The sequence below is a fragment of the Canis lupus genome, chromosome 9 (genome assembly GCF_003254725.2).
Source record: "Canis lupus dingo isolate Sandy chromosome 9, ASM325472v2, whole genome shotgun sequence".
Classification (NCBI taxonomy): domain Eukaryota; kingdom Metazoa; phylum Chordata; class Mammalia; order Carnivora; family Canidae; genus Canis; species Canis lupus.
This window is the reverse complement of record NC_064251.1, coordinates 54055387-54078930: the sequence shown is the minus strand read 5'-3', so window position 1 is coordinate 54078930 and position 23544 is coordinate 54055387. Positions and strand designations below refer to the sequence as shown.

General features: G+C 55.7%; 2 protein-coding genes across 6 annotated transcripts in view; one reads left to right on the top strand and one right to left on the bottom strand.

The window, feature by feature from the left end:
• The window catches only part of FAM78A (family with sequence similarity 78 member A), a 19619-nt gene extending 18543 nt beyond the window's left edge, over positions 1-1076 (bottom strand). The window contains exon 1 of one of the 2 annotated variants that reach the window (XM_049114398.1): positions 1057-1076. The gene's annotated coding sequence lies outside the window, so the exon portion shown is untranslated. Of the gene's footprint in view, positions 1-179; positions 380-1056 lie in introns of those variants that run through there. The other variant, XM_049114396.1, reaches the window with a different exon arrangement.
• The window catches only part of PLPP7 (phospholipid phosphatase 7 (inactive)), a 24997-nt gene extending 1453 nt beyond the window's left edge, over positions 1-23544 (top strand). Inside the window, exons 2-5 of one of the 4 annotated variants that reach the window (XM_049114394.1) lie at positions 714-802; positions 1597-1799; positions 6332-8769; positions 22270-23544. In XM_049114394.1, coding sequence (XP_048970351.1) covers positions 8319-8769; positions 22270-22634 — 816 coding nt within the window. In that variant the 5' untranslated portion in view covers positions 714-802; positions 1597-1799; positions 6332-8318 and the 3' untranslated portion in view covers positions 22635-23544. Of the gene's footprint in view, positions 1-713; positions 803-1101; positions 1251-1596; positions 1800-3191; positions 3439-6331; positions 8770-22269 lie in introns of those variants that run through there. The other 3 variants (XM_049114395.1, XM_049114393.1, XM_025475519.3) reach the window with 3 other exon arrangements.

The window sequence follows — 23544 nt, the reverse complement described above, 5'->3', positions numbered from 1 at the left end:
ACACACACACCCCCACCCCCACCCCCAGTGCAGTCCTTTCTTTGTGACGACTAGCTTCGTGGGAGGAGGGCTGAGGCAGTGTTTGTGGACCTGTTTGCGAGGCTCTGAGCTGAAAAGTGCTCCCCGCAAGCCAGCCCTGACCTATGGAGGGTCTCCCCGGGCTGGGCTCTTGCACATACCCTGTCCTAGCTGCTGCTGGGCCCTTGAACGTTCTGGCTGCTTCCCCAACTCTCAGGTCCCTCTGGCCCTCCAGCCTCCTGACTCAGTCTTCCTCATGCTCAGCATTTTCTGGAGCTCTGTGGGTGTTGGGCACAGACCCATGGCTGCCTCAGCATATGTGGAAGGCCCAGGGTGCATCCACATGTGTGTGTGAAGCACTGGCATCTGCAGAACAGAGGAAGGGGACATCTGGTGATAACATACCCAACACCATAGGGACACTCGCATTGCCCCCTCCCCCCCCCCCCCGCTGACCTTATCCCCTCCCCAAGACCTTGGTCTCCCTAGAATCCTCCGTAAAGTCTCCAGTGGATAGGAGAGAAGGACTGGGTGCACAGCCCCAGTGCCGGCCCGGAGATGGTGAACTCCCCAAATGCCAACTTGGGGACCCAAAGTATGGTCCATCAAATCTGGGCACGTTGGCCCAGAGAGGCCATGGAAAACCAGCCATATAATAAATCAGAGATCAAAACTACATCGCTCTGCCCAGCTAGGTTTTCATGTGCAACCCAAATAAGCCAAGATTTCCCCAAGGTCTGCGGAAAGACCCGGAAGATGCAGCTTTCTCCTCATGAGCATCACAGTAAGCCATCACACATATCCTCTTCATGGCTCTCCATAGTGAACACACCATGCCCTCCTGTAGCTGAGACACGGGGCGGGGCGGGGTGGGTGGTGGCAGATGGTGGTATGGACTGCACTCAGCAGCCTGGCGCTAAGACCCAGAGGCTAGTGATTCAAGGTAGCAGGCGCTCACTGGTGTCCCTGTAGTTGGGGGTGGGGGTGGGGGGCTTTTATGGCCATAGTCTCAAGGCTCCTTCTCCCTCATTGGCCAACCTGTGTCTCAAGGCCAAAGCCAGTCCTTCAAGAGCTCTTGGCCTCCAAGGGTGTGGTCATCATGGGACTAGAAAGGCATTTCCCAGGAAGGAAAAGCCCTTGTTCTGCAGATGGAAATGTTAATGCTGGAATTCTGTTGCCCTGGGAAACAGGGTTCTCTCCTTAACTGTTTGGGACCAGACTGGAAGCCAGTGGTAAGGCTTGGAATGTCCACCCGGGGAAACAGTGAGCAGGGGTGGAAGGCCAGACAGATGGCTGGAGGCAGGGCACTGGGAGCCAGGAGGTGGATCCGGCTGCTGGCCCACCTGACATCACTGATGCACCCCACCTCTGTGAGGAGTGGGCTCAGGCCTGGCCCAGTGAGCAGGAACTGGTTGTCAGAGAGGGTCCCCATATTGGATCCTAGATCATCCCCCATTAAGAGGCAGTGATATGATATGAGAAATGTCTGGGAGGCGCAAGACCAACTGCCCTGCGTGGCTGCCCATCTGGAGACAAAGTGCCTTTCCGGCCAGACATTCAGAACCACTTTTCTTCTAGGGTTGTGACTTCTCAGATGGCCCTTCCATCATCCGCACGTGCCTTCTTCCCCAGTACTGACCGGACATTTGTGCTCGGCTGGGCGCTCAGAGGACACTGGGGACCCAGCCTGGGCCAGGACAGACTGCAGGCATGGTCCCCACGGCACTCACGTCCCATGGGCCACAGAGACGTCAGGGCAAATCCAGGAATAATGAATGGAGGTATGAATTAATATGAATAACATATAAGTACAGATTCATTCTTGAAATGGTTACTAATAAGTATTGATTGCTGTAAATCAGATATATAGAGTAAATTGTTTTGATTTGTGTGTGTCCAGTGTTGAGCTTGGGGAAGGATAGGGTGAAGGTAACACTTCCAGCAGTGTGAGGGGTGTGATGTCGTGTGTAGTAAGCATAGTAGAGGAGGTTAGGGTGTGTGATTGAGGGTGTGAGTGTGTGATGGTGTGGGTGTATGTGACAGCACGGGTTTGTGCATCTCTTTGTGGGAGGGTATATGTCACAGTTTGTGTGTGTGTGTGTGTGTGTGTCCCCGGGTGTTATATGTGCCCATGAGTGTGTGTGTGATGAACATAAGTGGTGTGGGTGTAAATGAGCAAGTGTGCTATCATGTATGACAGTGTGTGTGCCTTGTGTGAGGGTATGTCTGTATGAGCTGTGGGTGTATGAGTGTGCAGGATGGTGTGTGTGTCCCTCTGTGAGGGTATATATGAGCCTGTGTCTGTGGATGGGTGTGTGATGGTGAGCATAGCTGAGCGTGTTTTTGAACGTGAGTGTCTGTGAGAGTGTGCGTGTGTGTGCATGCAGGCCTGTTGGGTGTTATTTCCGGGCTGGGGTGGGCGCGACGTGGTAAGCTGCGGGATGGAGATTCCACTGGCCACGCGGGGGTCACCTAAGGGTAGTGAGGGGCTGCTTCTCCCAGCCTGGCTCCAAAGATGGGGTGCCCTCTGGACTCTCCCGGCCCCTCTGGTCCGGCTTCCTCAGCGAAGCCTTCGGAGCCCCAGATCTGGGCGTCAAGCGTCCTGCCCTCCCACACAGCCGTCGCCCAGCGGGGGAGCAGAGGCTCGGTGGCGCCCCAAGGTCAGGCAGTGGCCAGAGCGCGCACAGACCCCGGGCCCGCGCCTGGTGCCGCGCCCTCGCGCCCTCGGCCCCCTTGGCTTCGGCTTGGGCGGGAGTGGGGGTCCCGCGTGCTGCGCCGCCCCGCCCGCCCCCTGCCCCCGCGCCCCCCGCCCCCGCCCCCGCCCCGCGCCTCCTGCCCCGCGGCCCCGAGGCGGCGGGAGGCGGCGTCCGCGGGCGGGGTGGGTGCGGCCGGGATCGGTGAGGCACTGGGAGTTCTCCAAGGTGCTAAAATAAACCCCGCGAAGGATCAGGTTTCCCGACCGAAATAACCCGGGAGCGGCCTTGGAAATGCGAACTGCGAAAGTGATCTGGGCGGGAGCGCCCGGGTGGGGAGGCGGCGGGGAGGCGGCGGGGAGAAACGCGGTGCGCGGGGCTCCCTCCCCCTCCGGGCGGGCGCCGCCGCTGCCCCTCCCTCGCCCCGCTTCCCTCCAGCTGCGCGTCTCCCTCTGCGCCTCTCGACGGCCGCCCCACCCCCGCCACTCCCTTCCCCTTCCACTCGGGGGTCATCACCCCAAATAACCGGCCTCCTTTGGCCTTCTGTCTCTTTGTAGTAGCTTGGACCCCAGGCTCCAGAAACAGAGTCATTTATCTGACATTTATTGACCACCTATTATGTGCCAGGCACTGGCTGCGTCCCCTGGGCCCATTGGGGAACAGGTAGACGATAGTCCCTGCCCCGTGGGCTGACACTGCTGGAGGACACAAGTCATAAATACAGAGAGTAAGTGTTATGAGATGTTACAAAGGGAAAAGAAGAGAGGCGGGTTAGGGGTACTGGGGTGATGTTTGAATCCTGGGGGACCCCTGTGGCTCCCTCGATGACCCAGATAGAACCCCTTCCCCTCTGAGCTTGGATCTTCCCATTTGTGTGATGAAGACTAAAAGCCCGTCAGATTGCTGTGACAGTTCAGGGACACACATTTAGTTCCCAGTAGGTGCAGAGTAGAAGTTAATGATACACACGCTTAGTGGTAGTAGTAAATAGTAGTAAATATCTCCTAAACAGATAACAAATCTCTGCTACATACAACCTGCTCTAGGCCTCACAAAGCTGCCAGAAAACCTCTCCTCTCAAGGGAGAGAAAGGCAATGTATCCAAGTGGTTAGGGCCAAGGGCTTTAGGCTGAGACCGAGTCTGAATCCTGCTCTGCTTCTTACCAGCTGTGGGCCCTAGCAAGGGGCTTCACCCTCCTCCAGGCCCCTCTCCCAGCAACTGACAGGGCTAGACCAGGAAGTCCTGGATTGTGTGGACCACAGTCCAGGTAGGGCAATGGCTCAGGTGAGGCCAGGTTGTCTGCAGGCATGGGGCCACCTCTGAGTCACCTTTGCATTTCCCACTGGTCCTTGCATGAGGGATGCCTGGTGCATAGCAGTCCTCGAGAACTGTTCTACGAATAGGTGAGTGAATTAGTGAGTGCCAAGCTGTGGGACATGTGGCCAGAAAGACAGCCTGGAGGGCTCAGAGTTACAAGGATGAGCCAGCCCACATCCCATCTCTGGCCTTGACCAGCTCTGTGGCCTCACAGGTCATGTCACCACCCTAGGCTGCTCTTCATCATCTCTAACATGGGAAAAGGGTAGATGTGGACTTGCCCTGTTGGCTGCAAGTGTCCATAATCCATGCTTTTCCAGGTCTGGGTACTGCAGTAGGTGACCAGGTTGACCCATCAGATCTTTGGGGATGCATCTGAGCACATGCTGTTACATGGCACTTGCCACTTTAATCACTTGTTTATATTCTACTTTGGTGTACAGAGGTGTGTGCATAAGGATGGCCAGGCCAGAATAGTTTTGAATCATCATAAAATGGAAACAATCTACATGTATAATAATAAGGGGTTGCTTACATAAAGTATGGTCCATCCACACGACAACATGCCAAGCAGCCATTGAAAAATGGCAAGTTAAAAAAAAAAAGAAAGAAAGAAAAATGGCAAGTTATCATGGAAACATGGCCAGGTTTATATTAAGTGAAAAGGGTAAGGCCATATAATACAGCCATATTTTATTTTTTAATGAGTTTTATTTATTTTATTTTTTAAAGATTTTTTTAAAGATATTAAAGATTTTATTTATTTATTTGAGAGAGAGAGAGAGAACACAAGCAGAGGGAGAGAGAGAAGCAGACTCCCCACAGAGCAAGGAGCCCCGTGCAGGGCTTGATCCCAGGACTGCAGGATCATGACCCTAGCCAAAGGCAGATGCCCAAAAAACTGAGCCACCCAGGTGCCCCAAAACAACCATATTTTAAATGTATATTTGTGCATATATGATATATAGATAGATACAGTTTGTTTAATATATATTCTTTCTGGGATGCCTGGGTGGCTCAGAGGTTGAGCATCTGCCTTCAGCTCAGGGCATGATCCCAGGTCCTAGGATTGAGTCCTGCATCGGGCTCCCTGCGAGGAGCCTGCTTCTCCCTCTGCCTGCATCCCTGCCTCTCTCTCTCTCTCTCTGTCTCTCATTAATAAATAAAATCTTTAAAATATATAATTTTCTGATTATTAAAGCAATACTTAGTTTTGTAAAATATTTCAATAATTGGAAGTGAGACAAGTGAGAATTCCTTTATAACCTGACCACCCTCATGTTAACAGTGGTGGTCTCCTGACAGTAGAATTATACCTATAACATCTGTACTTATTGAATTTATTGCAGTAAGCATGTGATATCTTGACAATAAGGAAAAAAAATAAGGGAATTGGTGGAAGTAAACTTTTATAAACTGGCTAGTTATTTCAGGGGTGTGTATCCTATCTCTGCAACTAGACTTCAGAAAGAGATCAATGAAAACATCGATTCAATGAATGAATGAATTCTGAGAATTCTTGAGACATGGTATATGGTATGGCTGTGTGGCCTATGGTAGGGCCTCATAAAGGGGTAGAGCCTGCTTCTCAGCCGTCTGGCAATGTGAGCAGGGTCACCCCACCTTACAGAGGGAGAAACAGTTCTCAGGCTGAGTGAGCCCCTCACACCATCCTTCCACCAGCCCCCCAGAGTGGGGAACAGAGGCCAGGAGGGCTCACAGGACTTCCTTGTGGTCACTAAGCTGGAGGTGGCTGAGTCAGGGTCTGGGGCTGTCTCACTCCAGAGCCCACTCCTAACCACCCCCAGGGTAGAGCACAATTGGACTTCATGGGCCTTCTCAGCATAGAGCCCACTGTGGCCCTCAGAATCTGCTGGCAGCTCTGACCAGACTGAGATGCTGACACAGACCTCTGGGTATTAATAGCCCCAATCTGGGATGGGCTCCTCTTCCCCTCCTGGGGTTAGCCCAGGTCAGCGGCCCCACCGAGGGGGAATGAGATGAATGCCTTGGTGGAGAACTGAGTGAGCACACCCAGGTCCTTGCTGTCTGGGGGATCTTTGTCTGGAAGTCCTTGCGTTCCTCCCCAGGGACTGTGTGGGAGTTGAACCTCCACTCTTTTAGGCTTCTTGGTGGAGGCCTTCTCCACCTCTGAATCCCAGCTTCCTCATTTGTCAAATAGAAGTGGTACCACATCTTCACAGGAAGGTTGGTTATAGGGTGTGAATAGGTTAGAGCACATAGCTCCTGATACTGCCACTATCCATGCATTCTGAACATATCTCCACGTGCATCTGCCCAGGAGCCAGGATCGCTGCTACCCAAGAGGCTAGGACATCCTCTGTAGCCGTGTGATCTGAATGGAATACTCTGGAAGAGGAATGCCAGGAAGTCTGGAAGGAACCCTGGACTGGGGGCTCCTGGAGTCTGGCTTCACACCAACGTATGGCATAGGGGCCAGACTTTGGTGGTGGGTCCTTCTGAAGGGGGCACCTACAGGGGAGAGAGGACTGTGCCTTTTTTGTTAAACAGGATGAGTTCTTAACCCATGGAGTTGGAGGCTAACTATGTGGCAGGGACCCTGCTCAGCATTGAACAAACATCATCTCCTTGACCTCACAATAGCTTTTGAAAGGTAGACACTATTATTCCCATGTTACAGGTGGAAAAACCAAGGCGCAGACAGGCCAAGTGACTTGTTCAAGATCCCATAGCCAGTTGATGGCAAAGCCAACATCATCCCCCCATCTGTCAGATTCTGGAGCCCAAGCTGGTGCCCTGTAACCGGAGAGGGCTCACCCCACCCCAGGAAGCTTACTGCCCTTGGGCAGTCTCTGGAGTGGGCCGGGGGTTTCACATTTAGAGGGAAAGTCACAGCCTCCTGCCTCAATCCCAGCTGGGCTGACAGTCCTTGGCTCCCCTGAATTGTGAGACCAGGGCATTCACTCATGACTCTTCTGGTCACCCTCTACTAATGGCTTTCCCTTGAGTCCAGGCCCAGTCTGCCCTAAAAGAGCTATGGAGACTTGGATTTCCTCCAGGCACCCAGGTGGGGACAGAGAAGCCTGACTCAAACCCCAAATCCTCGATTAGGCCCTTTGGTCTGCCCTCTTTGGGCTCTCAGCCTCTCTTGCCCTTTTGCACTATGCACCAGCCACACAGGCCCCCCAGACGCCATGTGAGGTAGGCTGTCCCCTACCTGGGCCTCCCACCTGTTGTTCCTTCCTGGGGAAGCCCCGCACGATTCCCTATTCAAACCCAGGGCCGTGGTTCTGTAATCCTACCCCACATCTCTATACCTGTAATCATATACATGTTGTTTGTTTAATCCCCACTGAACCGGGCTTTCCGGGGTCAGGGATGGACATTCTCTGCACGTGCCTGGCCCCTCACGTGGTGCTGGCTGTTTGACAACTATTGGGTTTCCCGGAGTGTCTGCTGGAGTGTCCCTGTCCTTCGCAGAACTCTGAGTAGCGGAGGCAGCCTCCAAGGGGCAGATCCATTACCAACCGATCAATTAGCCCTCCCTCTAACAGAAATCAGATCTTGCAGATTGCCATTTGATTGGACTCTGATGCATGCAAGCCAAATTCAAGACTGATTAAAAAATAAAAATAAAACCTCAGCCTGCCAGCTTAATGAAATGCTGTCACAGAGGGGAGGGGCTGGGCCTGGCCCCAGCGGACCCAAGATGATGCTGGCAGTGACGTCTTTGACTCAGTCTGGTGCCCAAACAGGCCTCTGACCCGGCTCTGCTGTCCCGTCCACGGGACCAGGTCCAGGTGCCCAGGCCGGGGTGGGGGACAGGCAGGCCTGGCTCACGGGGGTCTGCACTGCTCAGGGGGAGCCTGGAAAAGCAGGGGTTAGTCCGGGGCACACATCTGGGCCTCTGGCCTGGGGCCCAGCTGAGGCCAGAGCAGCAGGAGGACTACATTTCCCAGAGTCCCCTGGTCCCCCGGAGTGAGCCATTGGAAGATTTAAATAGCCCAGGCCCGAGGCAGCCAGGCCGCAGCTGTGGACGGGCCTGCCTCCCCAGTGGCTCCATTGGCGCCGGCCTGCATCGGTGGGCTCGATTGGCTGCCCAGCGGGCACTGACGTCCCCTCGAGCCGGGTGGCCGCCAGAGGTAAACAGCCATGTGCAACCCTCTACTCTATATTTAACAGCTGCTGCGGAGAAGGCAGGGAGGCAAGGAGGCAGGGAGTGGTGGCGGCTCTCGGGGCAGCTCCCGTCTTCGGGGACGAGGCCGTGCAGCCGGGCTGGCCCCGGCCCTCGCCGTGTGAGCGTCACCATGCCAGCCTCCCAGAGCCGCTCCCGGGCCCGGGACCGCAACAATGTCCTCAACCGGGCAGAGTTCCTGTCCCTGAACCAGCCCCCCAAGGGGGCCCCGGAGCCCCGCAGCTCGGGCAGGAAGGCCCCGGGCCCCTCAACACAGCCCCCGCCCCCTGGTGAGGGGGCCCGCGAGCGGCGCCAGTCACAGCAGCTGCCTGAGGAGGACTGCATGCAGCTGAACCCCTCCTTCAAGGGCATCGCCTTCAACTCCCTGCTGGCCATTGACATCTGCATGTCCAAGCGGCTGGGGGTGTGTGCCGGCCGCGCCGCGTCCTGGGCCAGCGCCCGCTCCATGGTCAAGCTCATTGGCATCACGGGCCACGGCATCCCCTGGATCGGGGGTACCATCCTCTGCCTGGTGAAGAGCAGCACGCTGGCTGGCCAGGAGGTGCTCATGAACCTGCTCCTGGGTGAGTGTGCCCGCCGTCCGCCACCCACCCTGTCGGGCTCCCCGGGAGGGAGCCTGCTCCACCCCATCCTGGCCAGGATGAGTGGGGCCATCAGAAACCAACTGGAATGACGTAATGAGGTTAGGCAGGAAAGGTGCCCCAGAAACAGGCGAGCCTCCAGCTTGGTAATGAGAGAACCTGGGAGGTGCAGCCGGGGGCCCCCTCCAAAGTGGGGGCCTCGAGAATGTGGAAGCCCTGTGGGAACCTCCAAGGAGAGGCCCAGCTCACCACAGAGTGCACTGCTGTCCCAGACATGAGTGGAAGGGAGGGAGTAGTAGAGGCTGTGGCCTCGAGGGAGGCCGTCAGGAGTCTGGTGGGGGGCCTGGGGTGGGCATCCTGGTAAGTGTCCTAGAGCAGGGCAGCTTCTACCCTACAGGCTGGGGTGCTTGAGGTCCTAGGCTGCTTGCAGACAGCTGTTGTGAGCTGCCCCCATGCCCCTTCTGCTTGGATCAGAGACCCTGCAAGCTGTCCAGGCCTAGGGGAGTAGGAGGTCCAGTCTTTGGCTCCGCCCACTTGTGGCCACTTGTGCTGCTTCCCTAGATGAGTCGCTGGAGGAGCGGGCCAGGTGAGCTGGTCCTTGGTTTGTTTTACCACAGTCTCTGACACCAGCACCTTTCAGTTTCATACTGCCCTGTGCCAGATGCCACATGGGACCCACAAGGTGGGTCCACTCACGAGGTGGGGCCACTCACAAGGTGACACCGGCCCCATCCTGCCCACTTCCAGGCACCTCCAGATCCTCAAGGTGCTGTGGGGAACCCTAGCTTCCACCCTCCATGCTGGGCCCACATTGATCCCCTGGGCCCTCCCAGCGTGGCTACCCTATTGGGCACAGGCGGGCGGAAGTCCCAGGCTGAGCAAACACTGATGAGGATGTAGGCTGGACCACTGAGAGCTGTGGCCCTAGAGGAAGGTAATGATAACCTGTACCTCCCTGCTCGGGTCTCAGAGGGTCTGGGGCTGGACACTCTGGGTGGGACCTGGGGAGGAGGAATCAGACAGATGCTTCGGGCACCCTCAGTGTCTTCTTGTTCTCATTTTTACATTGTTTACACTACTTGATATTTTCCGCAAATAGTCCCACATGACTGGTGCAATTATCACTCCCACTTTACAGATTAGGAAATTGAGGTTCCTATAAATAAAGCAGCCTGGCCAAGGCTTCAGAGCTGGAGATTTGCACTGGGTTCGCCTGACATCCAGGCTTGTGCCCTTTCCAGGCACAGTGCCATGGGCTTGGGAGTGGGGGGACAGAGTAGAGTGGCTGAGGCACCAGGCCAGGGGCTTCCAGGAGCAGAACCCTACACTCGTTATTCAAGTTTTCCCTGGAGCTGTCACAGCCCCAGTCACAGCGGTGGTTCAAGTAAGCTGTGTTGGGGGTTAAGGTGTCTGACATCCAAAGATAGGGGCGAGGAGGCACCCTCGAGCCTGCTCCCTAGACCCTGTCCGCACGCCCCTTCTCTGGGTGATGTCGGAGGTGGTAAAGCTGTATTGGGAATGTGTTCGGTGTTTACTGTGTGCCCAGCATTACATAAAGCACATTATCGCTCCTAATCCTCACACAGCCCTGGGAGGGAGAGGCAGTTATTCTTCTCCTTGTACAGAGGAGGAAACTGAGGCATGGGGAGGTGGCTTGGCCACAGTCATGCAGCTAGTCAGAGATGGGGCAGGAGTGAGAATAGGAAGCAGCTCTAGCCTGTTAAGATGAGGCTTCTGGCTCATTCTAGCAACCAGTGGCTGTGGGCACAAGAGTGTCTGCTTCAGAGGATGAAGACCAAGATTCAGGGGATCCCTGGGTGGCTCCGCGGTTTAGTGCCTGCCTTTGGCCCAGAGCGTGATCTTGGGGTCCCGGCATCAGGTCCCACATCGGGCTCCCTGCATGAAGCCTGCTTCTCCCTCAGCCTATGTCTCTGCCTCTCTCTCTCTCTCTCTCTCTCTCTCTCTCTGCATCTCTCATGAATAGATAAATAAAATCTTTAAAAAAAAAAAAGAAGAAGAAGACCAAGATTCGAGATGCCTCCCTTCTTGAATAGGAATTTATTGAGCTTTATCATGTTCCAGCTACTATGCCACGAATATCCTGTATTTCATAATTTAAAAACATGTTTAATGACTTAATAAGATAAATATTAACATACCCACTTTACAGATGAGTTCACTGAGGCTCGGAGGGGTCACTGGTCGGCCCAGGAACCAAAGCCACACCCTCCAGATGACAAACCCCTTGCCTCCCCAACCACTGTAGTCTAGAGGTTGGATGAACCATCCAATCTATTCCAGAAGTGTGAACACGGCAAGGAGGTGAAGTATCAGATATGCAGTGAATGGGGCAGAGGGTCTAAGGGGACATTTCCCATCCACCAGCCCCTTTGCTCCTGTATCTAGTTACCCAGACCACGCAGAAATGAGGGCCTGGCACAAAGCAGCCTCTCTAGGGCAGCTGTTCCAAGCAGGCCAAGTGCCCTGCGGGTGCAGCTCACTTTGAGGGGATGCAGACCACACCCTTGAGTTCCATGGGAGGAAACTCCAGCCAGTAGCCAAGGTGAGTTCCCATCCCACAGCTCTGGCCCAGCCTGCCAGGGGGGCCACTGATGCCAATTTGCACCTGGGAGAGCAGCCCATCCACGGAGCGCAGGCTCTGTCTCTCATTCAGCCTCTGGGGGGCTGGGGGCGGCAGCTTTCAATCCTAGAGCACAGGCTCCAAGTCAGGCTGGGCTCTGTTCCGTCCTTCTCTGACCCTTTCTGTCTCTGTGAACTTGGTCAAGCCAGGTCCCATCCTGAGCCTGTTTCCTGGTCTGTCCAGGGGGCTCCGGGGCTTATGGGAAGCTGATAAAGCCCCCGACACTGTGGTGGCCAGTGAACATCCTCGGCAGGTGTCCGATGCCACTTGTGGGAACCACAGGGCCCAGAAGGGGAGGGGGCTCCGTGCATTCCTGCCTGCCCACCCTGAGCACCAGGGCAGCCATGTGCTGGGAGTGGAGGCCCCACCTATACGGCCTCAGAGGTGAAAACCGGGGGGCCTTGGGAAATGGGGGCTCCAGCTGCTGGGCCAGGAGGAAGTTGTCTGTGGTGCCCCTACTCTGTGCCCTCCCCCAGGGCAGGCTGCCCAGTCTGGAGAGAAAACCCAAAAGGATCTTAGATGCAGCTGGCAAAACCTTAGTCTCCAGCATCGGCCAGACGTGGGTGCAGATTCGAGCCCTGCTGTGGGAACTTGGGCAAAGAACTTTGCCTCTCTGAGCTTTGTTTTCCTCATCTGTCAAATGGGTGGCTGGGCTACTTCACCTAAGAATACACATAAGCTTGGCGGGTACTAATGCCAGTCGGTGCTTGTGCACCAGTGGTTATCAGCATCCTCGCCATCACCGTCATCAAAGCAGTCCCAGGGCCCCTCCAGGCTCTAGACACCTGTGAGATGCCTCGTCCCCTCCCTTGTCTCCTCCGGCCACGGCACTCAGCTCGATGATCCCAAAGGGAGCCATGTGACAGGTGCCCCAGGCCCATCTGGTTTCTTCTTGGGCCTGTCCTCGGTGGACAGCGGCTTCCATGTCTTATTGCCATGATCACTTCATTGAGATTTTCCTGAATATGAAGACTTACCTTCTTCTTTTTCTATATCATTTAAAATTTTTTTCATTTATATGAGAAAAGAGAGCACAAACAGGAGGAGGGGCAAAAGGAGAAAGAGAAGCAGACTCCCCACTGTGCAGGGAACCCCACCTGGGGCTCGATCCCAGGACCCCAGGATCATGACCTGAGCCAAAGGCAGACTCTTGACCTTCTGAGCCACCCAGGTGCCCCTATCTATCGTTCTTTATTGTGGAAAAAATATACATGATGTGAAACGTATCATTTGACTACTTTTAAGTCCACATTTCATGACGTTATGCAACCATGACCACGCCCATCTCCAGAACTTTTTCCTCCTCCCAAACCGGGACTCAGCCCCCAGTAAACACTAACTCCCTATTTTCCCCTCCCCTAGCCCCTGGCACCCACCATCCCACTTCCAGTCTCTATGAACTTGACTTTTCTAGGGACCTGGTAAAAGTGGAATCATAAGATATTTGTCCTTCTGCATCTGGCTTATTTCACTTTGTGTAATATCCTCCGGGTTCCTCCATGTTGTAGCAGGTGTCAGGATTTCCTTCCTCTTTAGGGCTGAATAATATTCCATGGTGTGGGTAAACCACACCCAGCTCATCCACCATCCGTCAGTGGGCACTTGGGTTGCTTCTGCCTTTTGGCGATTGCAAATAGGCCTGCCGTGAACACAGGTGTGCAGGTATCTGTTCAAGTCCCTGCTTTCAGTGCTTTGAGGTAAATACTCAGAAGTGGAACTGGTGGATTAAATGGTAACTCTGTGTTTAATTTTTGAGGAACCCCCATACTGTTGCCCGCAGCCACTGCACCATTTTCTGTTCCCACCAGCCATGCACGGGTGTTTCGATTTCTCCGTGTCCTAGCCAACACCTGCTCTTTTCTGGGTTTTGATAATAACCATCCTAGTGAGTGTGAAAAGTGGTATCTCGTGGTTTTGAGTTGCATTTCCTTAATGATTAGTGATGTTGAACACCTATACATTCTTGCAGTAAGGAAAATTCAAACATTACAAGGACAGATGACGAAAAAAACAAGTGTGTCCCTTAAACCCTCTCCCTGAGAATGACATCCGCTGCATGGGCCTCTGGACCGGGTGACACCCTAGTTCTGTGCACATGCTAACAAAACATCTGTTTCTCGAATGACTTCCTGTGGTGTTTTGCCCAGCTTGGCCTCCTCACGGGAAGCAAAGGACCTGCTGGGCTGTGAACGTCATGCCTTTAGGGACCATGGTCTCAGCCCCACGTCCCTTTGCTTGAAGGTTCAGAAACCAGAACTGGCCCCTCAGCCTTACAGTACCCCAATGTCCACCCAGCCCCCTGCGCAGACCCTCTGTGTCATGTGTGGTGTCAGCTCTCCCTCACCACCCCCTGGGTCCTGCTCTCAGGGATGGCTCGGTAATGACCCTCCCTGACACTTGCAGAGCCTGTCCCTAATTGATGGATACCTAGGCTGCCTCTGGCCTTCCCTGCCAGCTCTGCAAGGGTAGAATAGCCTTCCTCTACCTTGCTTCACTTGTCATGTGTCAGTGGGACTCAGTGAGACATTGGTCCCCCTAGGGGTTCTTCAGCTGCCCCCTGCCCAGGCACCATCCTGACAGCTGCCCTTGCGGCCATGTACAATTGGGCAGGCTCATGTCTACACTGCCTGGCACTCAGCTGAATGAATAGATGTTGCTCTCAGACTCCAAGGCCCGTAAGTTTGATTTCCTTGTGCCCCGACCATCTTCAGAGATAGGTAAAGCCAGCTTTAGTATCTGGATCCTTCAGCTGAGAAATGGAAACCTGCAAAGTTACAGAACACACTCAGGATTGCTCAGGCCGGGGGAGATAGAGACAGGCTAGGGCCCTCATGCTGCCCTCCTGTGCCCAAGGCTGGGGGCATGGCTCTGGCTGCCATCAGGGGCTGCCCAAGTCAGAGAGGTGCTGGCCATGTGCACATACATGCACACACATGCGTGCACACACTATGCACACCAACAGAGCAGAGGTCCCAGTGCTAAAAGAGTGGAAGCTTCTAGCCTGCTCTCAGGGCTCCCCTCACCCCACCCCAACCCTCTCTTCACTGTGTGCCTTCCCGAGAACCACATCCTGCTGGAACCATGCAGCACGGTTCTTAAAATAACTTTTGTGTGCATGTGCTGAAATACACACAACATAAAATTTACCGTTTTAACCATATTTAAGTGCCAAAATTCAGTGGCATTAAAATTCAGTGGCATTAAGTGCATTCACATTGTGTGCCACCATCACCCCCATCCACCTCCAGAACTTTTCCATCTTCCCAAACTGAAACTCTGTCCCCAATAATAAAGAACTCCTCATTCACTTACTTCACTTGGCAGAATGTCCTCATCCATCCCCCACCCTTTGGTAACCACTACTTTCTGTCTCTGTGAGTTTGTCTATTCTAGGGACCTCATAAAAGTGCTGTCATGCAATATTTGTCCTTTTGTAAAAATAACTTTTTTTTTTTAAAAGATTTATTTATTTGAAGGGTGCCTGGGTGGCTCAGTTGGTTAAGCATCAGACTCTTGATTTCATCTCAAGTAATGACCTCAGGGTCCTGGGATTGAGCCCCACATCAGGCTCCGCCTTAGCAGGGAATCTGCTTGAGACTCTCTCTCTGGGAGAGAGAGTGAGAGAGAGAGAGAGAGAGAATCTCAAGCAGGCTCCACACCCAGTGGAGTCTGATGAGGGACTTGATCCCAGGACCCTGAAATCAGGACCTGAGCTGAAACCAAGAGTCGGACACTCAACCGACTGCACCACCCAGGCACCCTCTGTAAAAATAACTTTTTAAAAATGTGCCCAAGTAATGCCTGTTCATGGTAAGAAGGAATTTAAATGCAGAATTCACAAAGACCATGAAAATCATCTTCATCTTCCCACCTAGAGAAAAGCACCATTACCAGTGTGGTGCCTTCCAGATATTTTTTTTCTCTGCATAAACACATTTACATCTTCTTTTATAAGAATGGCATCCTACTGTAAATACTGTTTGGTGCTCGTCCTTTCCCACTTAACAAAAAACCTCACCACGCTCCCTCGGTGGCTATAAATACACATCCGCCTCATCACTGGCAGTGGCCTCAGAGCACACCGTTGTCTGGACTTGGCCACGACGTGTCCCATCCGTCTCCTACTCAAGGGCACTGGGCTGATGCGGTTTTCAGCGTTAGGAAGAATGCTGCAGTGGACATCCTTGACTGTGAATCATGGTGCACATGCCTGATTATTTCCCGAGGAGAGATTCCTACAAGCGGAAGAGCCAAGTCAAGGGAGAGGTGTTGTAAAGGCTTCTAAGTCTTAGGCCAAACGCCCTTTGGAAAGTTTAGGCCCATTTATGCTGCCCCCACAGCACTGCAGGCTGGTCTCCCGGTTCCTGGGTTGACCCCCAGGCCAGATGAACTGGGGCCCCTCCTCCTGGCCTCAGCTAGTGGGAGTCACGGCCCACAGACCTGTCCCCCCACCAGCCAACAAGGGGCCCAGGTCTGCTCCTTGTTTAATCCAGGCCTCCTGCTTTCCGCCTCCTGCCCAGCCTGATTCCTCGATGCTGGAAAGTAGCCAGTGCTCCCCAGGGGCCATGAGAGGTCACCCCAGCCATCCCTCTGCCTCCAGGCAGACACACACACACACAGAGAGACACACACACACATAGACGCACACGCTCAAGCGGCTAGCCACAGGCAGGCTAGAAACCTCAGGAGCAGCCGATTCCAAATCCCCCACGAGAGCTGTTCTTTTCTTTTCTTTTTTTAAAGATTTAATTTATTTATTAGAGACACACAGAGAGAGAGAGGCAGAGACACAGGCAGAGGGAGAAGCAGGCTCCATGCAGGGAGCCTGACATGAGACTCGATCCCGGGTCTGCAGGATTACGCCCTGGGCCGAAGGCGGCGCTAAGCCATCCGGGCTGCCCTAGCTGTTCTTTTCTAAGAGAGCTCTGGTCCCTGCCTCGCCCCTGCAACCCCACAACCCCCTGGCTCCTTGCATAGCACAGGACCCCAGGGTCCCTGGGTCAGGGGAGGACAGTAGGCACTGAGGCAAGGGCTCATCCCGCTCTGAGGCTGGGAGGCTGCCAGGGCAGCAGGGCCTGGGAACAGCTTTTGGGGTGTCTCAGAGTCCAGCTTGCTCAGAGGGTCTGAGTGTGGAGATGGCCACCAGGACAGGCATGAGGGAAGCCAAATCCTGTCCCAGGAGCCATTGATAAAGCCGTTCCTGCAAGCAGCCCTTGGAGCAGCCTCCGGGATTTTGTCAATGAGGGGAGGGAGGCTTGGACAGGTGGACATGCCAAGGTCACGCAACTCTCAAGCAGCTGACATTGAAGCTGGCCTCTGGTTCTGGAGCCCAGAGGCACGCACCACCATTGCCCTGGCTGAGGCCAGGGGAGGTTATCGGAGGCCAGGGGAGGTGAGTGGAGGCCAGGAGAGGGGAGGGGAGGCCAAAGAAGGTGAGCCAAGGCAGGGGAGGTGAGCAGAGGCTGGGAGAGGTGAGTGGAGGCCGGGGCAGATAAGTAGAAGCCAGGAGAGGTGCATGGAGGCCAGGGAGGTGAGCGGAGGCCGGGGGAGATGAGTAGAGGCTGGGGGAGATGAGTAGAGTCCGGGGGAGGTGAGTAGAGGCCAGGAGAGGTGCATGGAGGCCAGGGAGGTGAGTGGAGGCCGGGGGAGGTGAGTATCTCGGCTCAGCTCAGGTTAGCTGTCGGGGACCCCAGGCTGCGGCTCCTCTCCTGCCCCTCATCCCCCAAGTGTCCCACCAGGCAGAGCTTCCCCAAGGGTCCCCCACCACCCGCCCTCCAAGTCCAGGAGGAATGTAGGTCAGGGAACTTGACAGCACCGTGTGAGCGAACTCACAGAGGCCTGAGTGATGGTGCCACTTGCTTCTATTTCTGGGCCCTAGATTATGAGCTGACGATGTCAGAATCACGGTCACAGGGAGGGCTGGCGGTGGAGCTGGAGGAGAGGAGAGGCCCCGGGAAGGCTGTCGGCTGGCTGGGGAGCCGCCCTGCCTCCTCAGCGTGCAGCCCCAACACCAGACGGCTGCGGTGCAGAGAAGGGGCACTGCCGGCCCAGGGCACCTGCACGGCAACTCTAGAAGTGCTCACCGCCCACCTCCTCCTCGGCCAGGTGGCATTCTGCCAGCCCGGTTACCCGGCCCCAGGCCCCGCCCCGCCTGACCTACCCCAGAGCTGGAGGTCAAACGAATGAAGGAACAAGACATAGGATGGGCTGGGACAGTGGGACAGGGGTCGGGGACAGCCAGGCTGGCCCCACAGTCTCCAAGGGGCATGGGGCAAAGGGGTAGTCTCTACCTCATTATGGCCTCAAGAGACCAAAGCACCCAGAAATAGCAGCAGGTTCCCAAAGGCCCAGATGCAGGGTTTTTAAATCATGGGACACAGGCAACCTCCAGGCCTCCATAGGGGGCAGGCGAGGGTCCCAGAGCCGAGGCCTCCAGCCTCACCACGAGGCTACCTCTGTCATCTGTTTCATATACTGAGCCTTTGTGTATGCTTTCACGGGGGGAAAACACTTTGCTGCAACAAACACCTAGCTCAGTTCTTGGCCTGTGGAGCCTGACCACCCATGAGGAGAGCTGGGGCCTGTGGAGAGACTGGGGCCCCTCTTGCCTTTAGCTACCGAATCTGAGTGGGGCCCTGAGCCCAGGGCACCCCCTGGGCAGCCTAGAGGTGCCAGCGCTGCTCCCTCCTTCCTGCCTTCCTCCATGGACACTTGTGCCAGGACTTACACTTGTCAGGGAAGGCAGGTTTCAAACCAGCGACAACTTGCCAAGCTGATGAGCCCTGGGTTTTGGCTGAGAAACTTGGTCACAAGTTGGACAGATAACTGTGTCTTCCAGTGGCTAGTGTCATGTTTGGCTCTATCTCAGTACCTGATCCTGGTCCACATGAACCCCCTAGACCCTGGCAGCCCACCTGACACCTAGACTGTGGCTGGCCACCGGCCCCCAGCACCAGGGATAGCCCTGGCCCTGGATGCTCTGACTTCCCTTGAATGACGGAGGTCTCTGAACCGTGCCAGGTAAGTTTGACCCTGGTGGGCCCTCAGAGAAGGAAAGCCCTTCACTGATGCACCTGCTTGATGCCTCCAGGGTCAGGCCAGCTGGGACTGAGTGATAATAACAGCGCCCATGCCATCGACCAGCGCACACAGGCCGTGCTGGACACCTCTCAGGTACTGAGCTCACCATGTCCTATGATAACCCCGCTCCAGGTCAGTGGGTCAAGGTCAAGGTCCCATAAAAGGGAGAATCCCTAATTAGTGTAGGGATTAATTGACCCCATCCTGATCCTGGAAGCTACGAGTTGAACGCCTACCCCAAGAACTGCCCCCTCCTGCCTGGCCTCCTGGCTCTGCTGCTACATCAGGCTGAGAGCCACTCCAGGGGTCAGCGGCCTCTAGGCCCTGGTCCCTCTCTCCTGCTGGGATGTGACCTCCCGCATGCTCCAGCTGGCTCCCGGCCCGGGCCTGGCCTCCACCTGGGTCAGTGGGCTGGCTGGTCACACACCTCCCCAGCTGGCCACCTCCCGGGAATGAGTCTCCATGGAAATGTGAGGTGGGCGCCTGTAGAATGAGGCTCCCTCCCTCCCTTAGGCTCTTCCTCCCTCAGGCCTGCAGCCTCTCCGTCCACTGCTTCCTGCTTCTGACCAAGCACGTCCCGGAGCGGGTGGCTGATGAGAGGGGAAGGCCCAGGAGAGGCCAGAGGTTCAGATCTCAAACCAAGACAGCAGGCAGCAACCCTGTGGAGGGCGGGGAAGGAAGGCCAAGAAATTCCATACTAACCAGGGAACGCAGTGTTAATTTGGGAACAATCTGAACATCCAGTGCTGGGACCTTTAAATAAATATGTCATGAGGCTTCATCTGCCACAGCCGTGGGAGTCAGGGGGACATGGGACGTGGCCAGACTTTCAAAAAGCAGGTTACAGGGGCACCTGGGTGGCTCAGATGGTTAAGCGTCTGCCATGGTTTAGCTCATGGTCTCCAGGTCCTAGGATCGAGCCTCACATGGGGCTCCCTGCTAGTCAGGGAATCTGCTTCTCCCTTTGCCCCTCCTCCTGCTCATGCTCTCTCTCTCTCTCTCTCTCTCTCTGTCTCAAATGAATAAATACAATCTTAAAAAAATTTTTTAAAGAAAAGCAGGTTACAGAACAGTGTGTAGAGCATCTTAGAGATGTTATCAAATCTCTGCTCTATAGATGGATAAGGGCCCGGAATGGTGGCAACCTCTGGGTGGCAGGGTTATAGGTGATTTAAAAATCTTACTTTTTGTTTTCTAATTTGCAAACTTTCTACAGTGAATACCTACTGCCTCATTTTCTTTTTTTTTCAAAAGTCGGGTAGATTTTTCTCCGTGTCTGAGTGAGAGCAGTTGCAGGCCAACAATTTAGATATCCGCGGCCGTTTCCAGGAAAGCTCCCAGCGTCAGGCTGCAGTGAATTATCAAATAGTGGCAATCCTCCCCCCTCCTCCACCCTCCTGGTGGGCCAGGGACGTCATGGCGTGCTGGGGCCTCCCTGTGTTAGCCCCAAATGTCTTGTGTCCTGGGAAAACCCTGTGTTGTGGGCAAACCCCGGATGGCTGGTCACCTGCCACCGACCCCCTGCAGGAGGTGGTTGTCCGTGATCTCCTCGTCCTGGTGGGGGAAGGTGAGTGGCTTGTCCAAGGTCACACAGCCAGGAGGCTCCCGGGCTGAGACTCAAACCCAGGTCTCTGGACACTCATGGGGTTTGCCCCCATGCCACGATGCCCGGTTTCCTCTTCACTGTCACCGGAAGTGGGGCTTGGGTGCTGTGATCTCATCAGGGTTTCCATGGGCCTCTCTAAGGGTGGGGAGGGTTTTCTCGGAGGTCCTGCCCCCCACCCCCACCACCTTGGCTATCTGGTTGCCGCTGTGATCAGCTGAGTGAAGCTGGATCCTTGGCATGGTGGCTTCATCGACAGCACAGAGAGACAGAGCACCCCTCCCAAGGCCGCGCAGCACGGAGTGGGCAGGTGGGGAGGCAGGATGGTGAAGACCCAGGTCTCCCTCATGCTCCCAGATGGGAGAAGAGCTCACCCCCCTGGCCATTCGCCCCAGGCCAGTGACTCCACTAACATGTAGAGACTGCTACCACTGCATGCCTGGCCCTGGGCATAAACCAGTGAACGAGAGAGCCCGGCCCCCCCTCAGTGGAGGGGTGCGGGGAGGTGGGGGGAGCCAATGCTGTGTCGCATCAGCCAGAGGGTTCCTTAGCTGCAGCTGGGTGAATGACATGGTGTGCGGGGAACGCGCTGGTCAGGGAAGGCCTCCTTGAGGAGGCAGCCAAGGCCTGAAGGAGGAGGGAGACTAAGTCCCCCTCCAGGAAGGAGGAGCCATAGGGATGAACACTCCCATCTCCAAGCCTTTGTCTCCTCCTTCTCTGGAAAATGGGGTTTAGCTGCCATGGAAAATAGAGTGACGGTCCCTCCAAAAGTGACAAATGGAGTCACCATATGATGCAGCGACTCCACCCGTAGGTGCACGCCCACAAGAACTAGAAACGGGGGGCACCCGGGTGGCTCAGGGGTGGAGCGTCTCAGGGCGTGATCCCAGGGTCCAGGATCGAGTCCCGTATTGCACTCTCTGCGAGGAGCCTGCTTCTCCCTCTGCCTGTGTCTCTGCCTCTCTCTCTCTCTGTGTCTCTCATGAATGAATAAATAAAATCCTTAAAAAAAAAAAAAAAAAGAACTGGAAACGGGCACTGGACAAATACTGGTTCACAAACATCTGTACCAGCCAGGAGGCCAGCAGCCCAGACGTCCACGGGCAGATGGACAGGTGCACAAACGATGGTACGTCCAAACTGGGGCGGATCATTCAGGCCTGGGAAGGAAGCACTGACACCCTGGGGATGGGCCTCTGCACCCTGCCGCGGGGTGAAAGCCACACACGAAAGGCCACGGGATGAGTCCCCGTGTGTGAGATGTCCAGAGCCGATAAATCCATAGAGACGGGAAGCAGATGAGTGGCAACTGGGGCTGGGCAGAGGGGGACAGGGACCGGTTGCTTCCTGGGCACTGGACTCCCTTTCGGGGTGATCAGCATGGTTTGGAGCCAGGTAGAGGTGACGTTGCCCAGCCCTGTGCATGTACGAGTGTCCCTGAACTGTACACTTACAAATGGTTCATGGTAAGTGACAGGAATTTCACTTTTAAGGAACAGGGATGGAGGGACGTCCGGGCGGCTTGGTTGGTTAAGCATCCGACTCTTGGTCTCAGCTCAGCTCTTGATCTCAGAGTCATGAGTTCAATCCCCACACTAGGCATGGAGCCTACTTAAAAAATAAATTAAAAAATAAAAAAAGACAGGGATGGTCGGGTGCGGCTCTCAACAGTGCAGGGACTTCAGTGAGGTCCTTCGAGAACCATTGCCAGCCAGAACAGTCACAGTGGGTCAGGGCCAAGGCCCTCCCAGGGGCCCCCAGGAGGGGCCGGTGACGATGACACACTCTCATGCAGCGGCTTTCCTGAGCACTGTGAACAAATTTGGTCCGGACCCTCTCAGACCACGTGTGGCATCAGGGAAGAAGGACCAGGGAAATGCTAAGAAAGTGTGTGATGTGTCGGGGCTGAGAAGCGCTGTCAGAAAGAATAGGTCAGGGAGGGGCAGAAGGTGGCAGGCTTCGGTGAGCAGGTGGAGGCCAGGCTGCTCCCCCCGGGCCCGGGGGCGCGAGCCAGGTGGATACCGCAGGGAAGAGGGAACAGCACACACAAAGGCCCTGCGGTGGAAACGTGCCCAGGAGTCTCGTCTGGAACGGGGTGGGGGTGCCGAGGCGTGAGGGGACACTGACCGTCCCTCGGGCCTCCCCCTCTCGCCTGCAGCCCTGCTCCTAGACATCATGACGGTGGCCGGGGTGCAGAAGCTCATCAAGAGGCGCGGCCCATTCGAGACGAGCCCCAGCGTCCTGGACTACCTCACCATGGACGTGTACGCCTTCCCCGCCGGCCACGCCAGCCGCGCGGCCATGGTGTCCAAGTTCTTCCTCAGCCACCTGGTGCTGGCGGTACCCCTGCGTGTCCTGCTGGTGCTCTGGGCCTTCTGCGTGGGCCTGTCGCGCGTCATGATCGGCCGTCACCACATCACGGACGTCATCTCGGGCTTCATTATCGGCTACTTCCAGTTCCGCCTGGTGGAGCTGGTCTGGATGTCGTCCAACACCTGCCAGATGCTCATCTCCGCCTGGTGAGCCACCCGCCCATGGCCCCAGGACACGGGGTGGCCCCGGACAGGTGGCGGGAGCAGCGGGGCCCGCGGGGGATGGCCGCGAACCGGCAGCCGCATCTTCCCCATCCTGCTCGGAGGCCCCCCGGAGGGCCAGAGGGGCGGGAGGGCTGGTGTCGCCCGCTCCTTCACTTGGACCGATGTCCGCTCCGGGCAGGCCAGGGGGCCCGTGGGACAGTCGTGCTTTGCTTCCGCCGCGGAGCCGGAGGCGAGGACCACAGTGGCAGGAGCGGGGCCCCATCCCGTCCTCTCCCCTCGCTGTCATGACTGCTGAGAGCTTGGCTGTCCCGCCGCAGCACGACGCCTGGCAAACACCCCGGCCCGCCGCCCAACACAGGTGCCACTGCCGTTAACGGTCATCGATAGCTTAGGGCAGCACTTCCCCAAGGGCACACTGCCGGATGCCAATCTGCAAGACGCTTTGGGAAGGAAAAGGGTTTTGTGGTCAAATAAGCTTGGGAAATGCCGCATACTGTGCCCCCATGCTGAACGTTCGCGCCGTTGTTGTCATAAAGGTTCTGGCAAGTCCTGTAGAAATGCTTCCGGTCGAACCTGGTTGAACTCTGTGTTTCCTCAACTTATTTGACCACAGACCCCTTTTCTTGAGGAACAGCTACTAAGCCCCAAAGATCCACCGTCTCCTCAAGCATGTTTTGGGAGATGCTGCCCAGGAGCCGGAGGGCCTGAGGTGCAGGTGGGCCTCTCCCAGCTCCCGGGGAGGCCTGGTGTCGTGCTGTCTGCAGAGAGCCCACGGCCATGGGCATCGGTGCCGCTTTGGCCCCCAGGGGCCGGACTCCGTGTGACCTGATAGGTCATTTCCAAGTACCCGTTATGGATGCTCATTTCATGTGACAATACAGATGACGTGCAGCAGA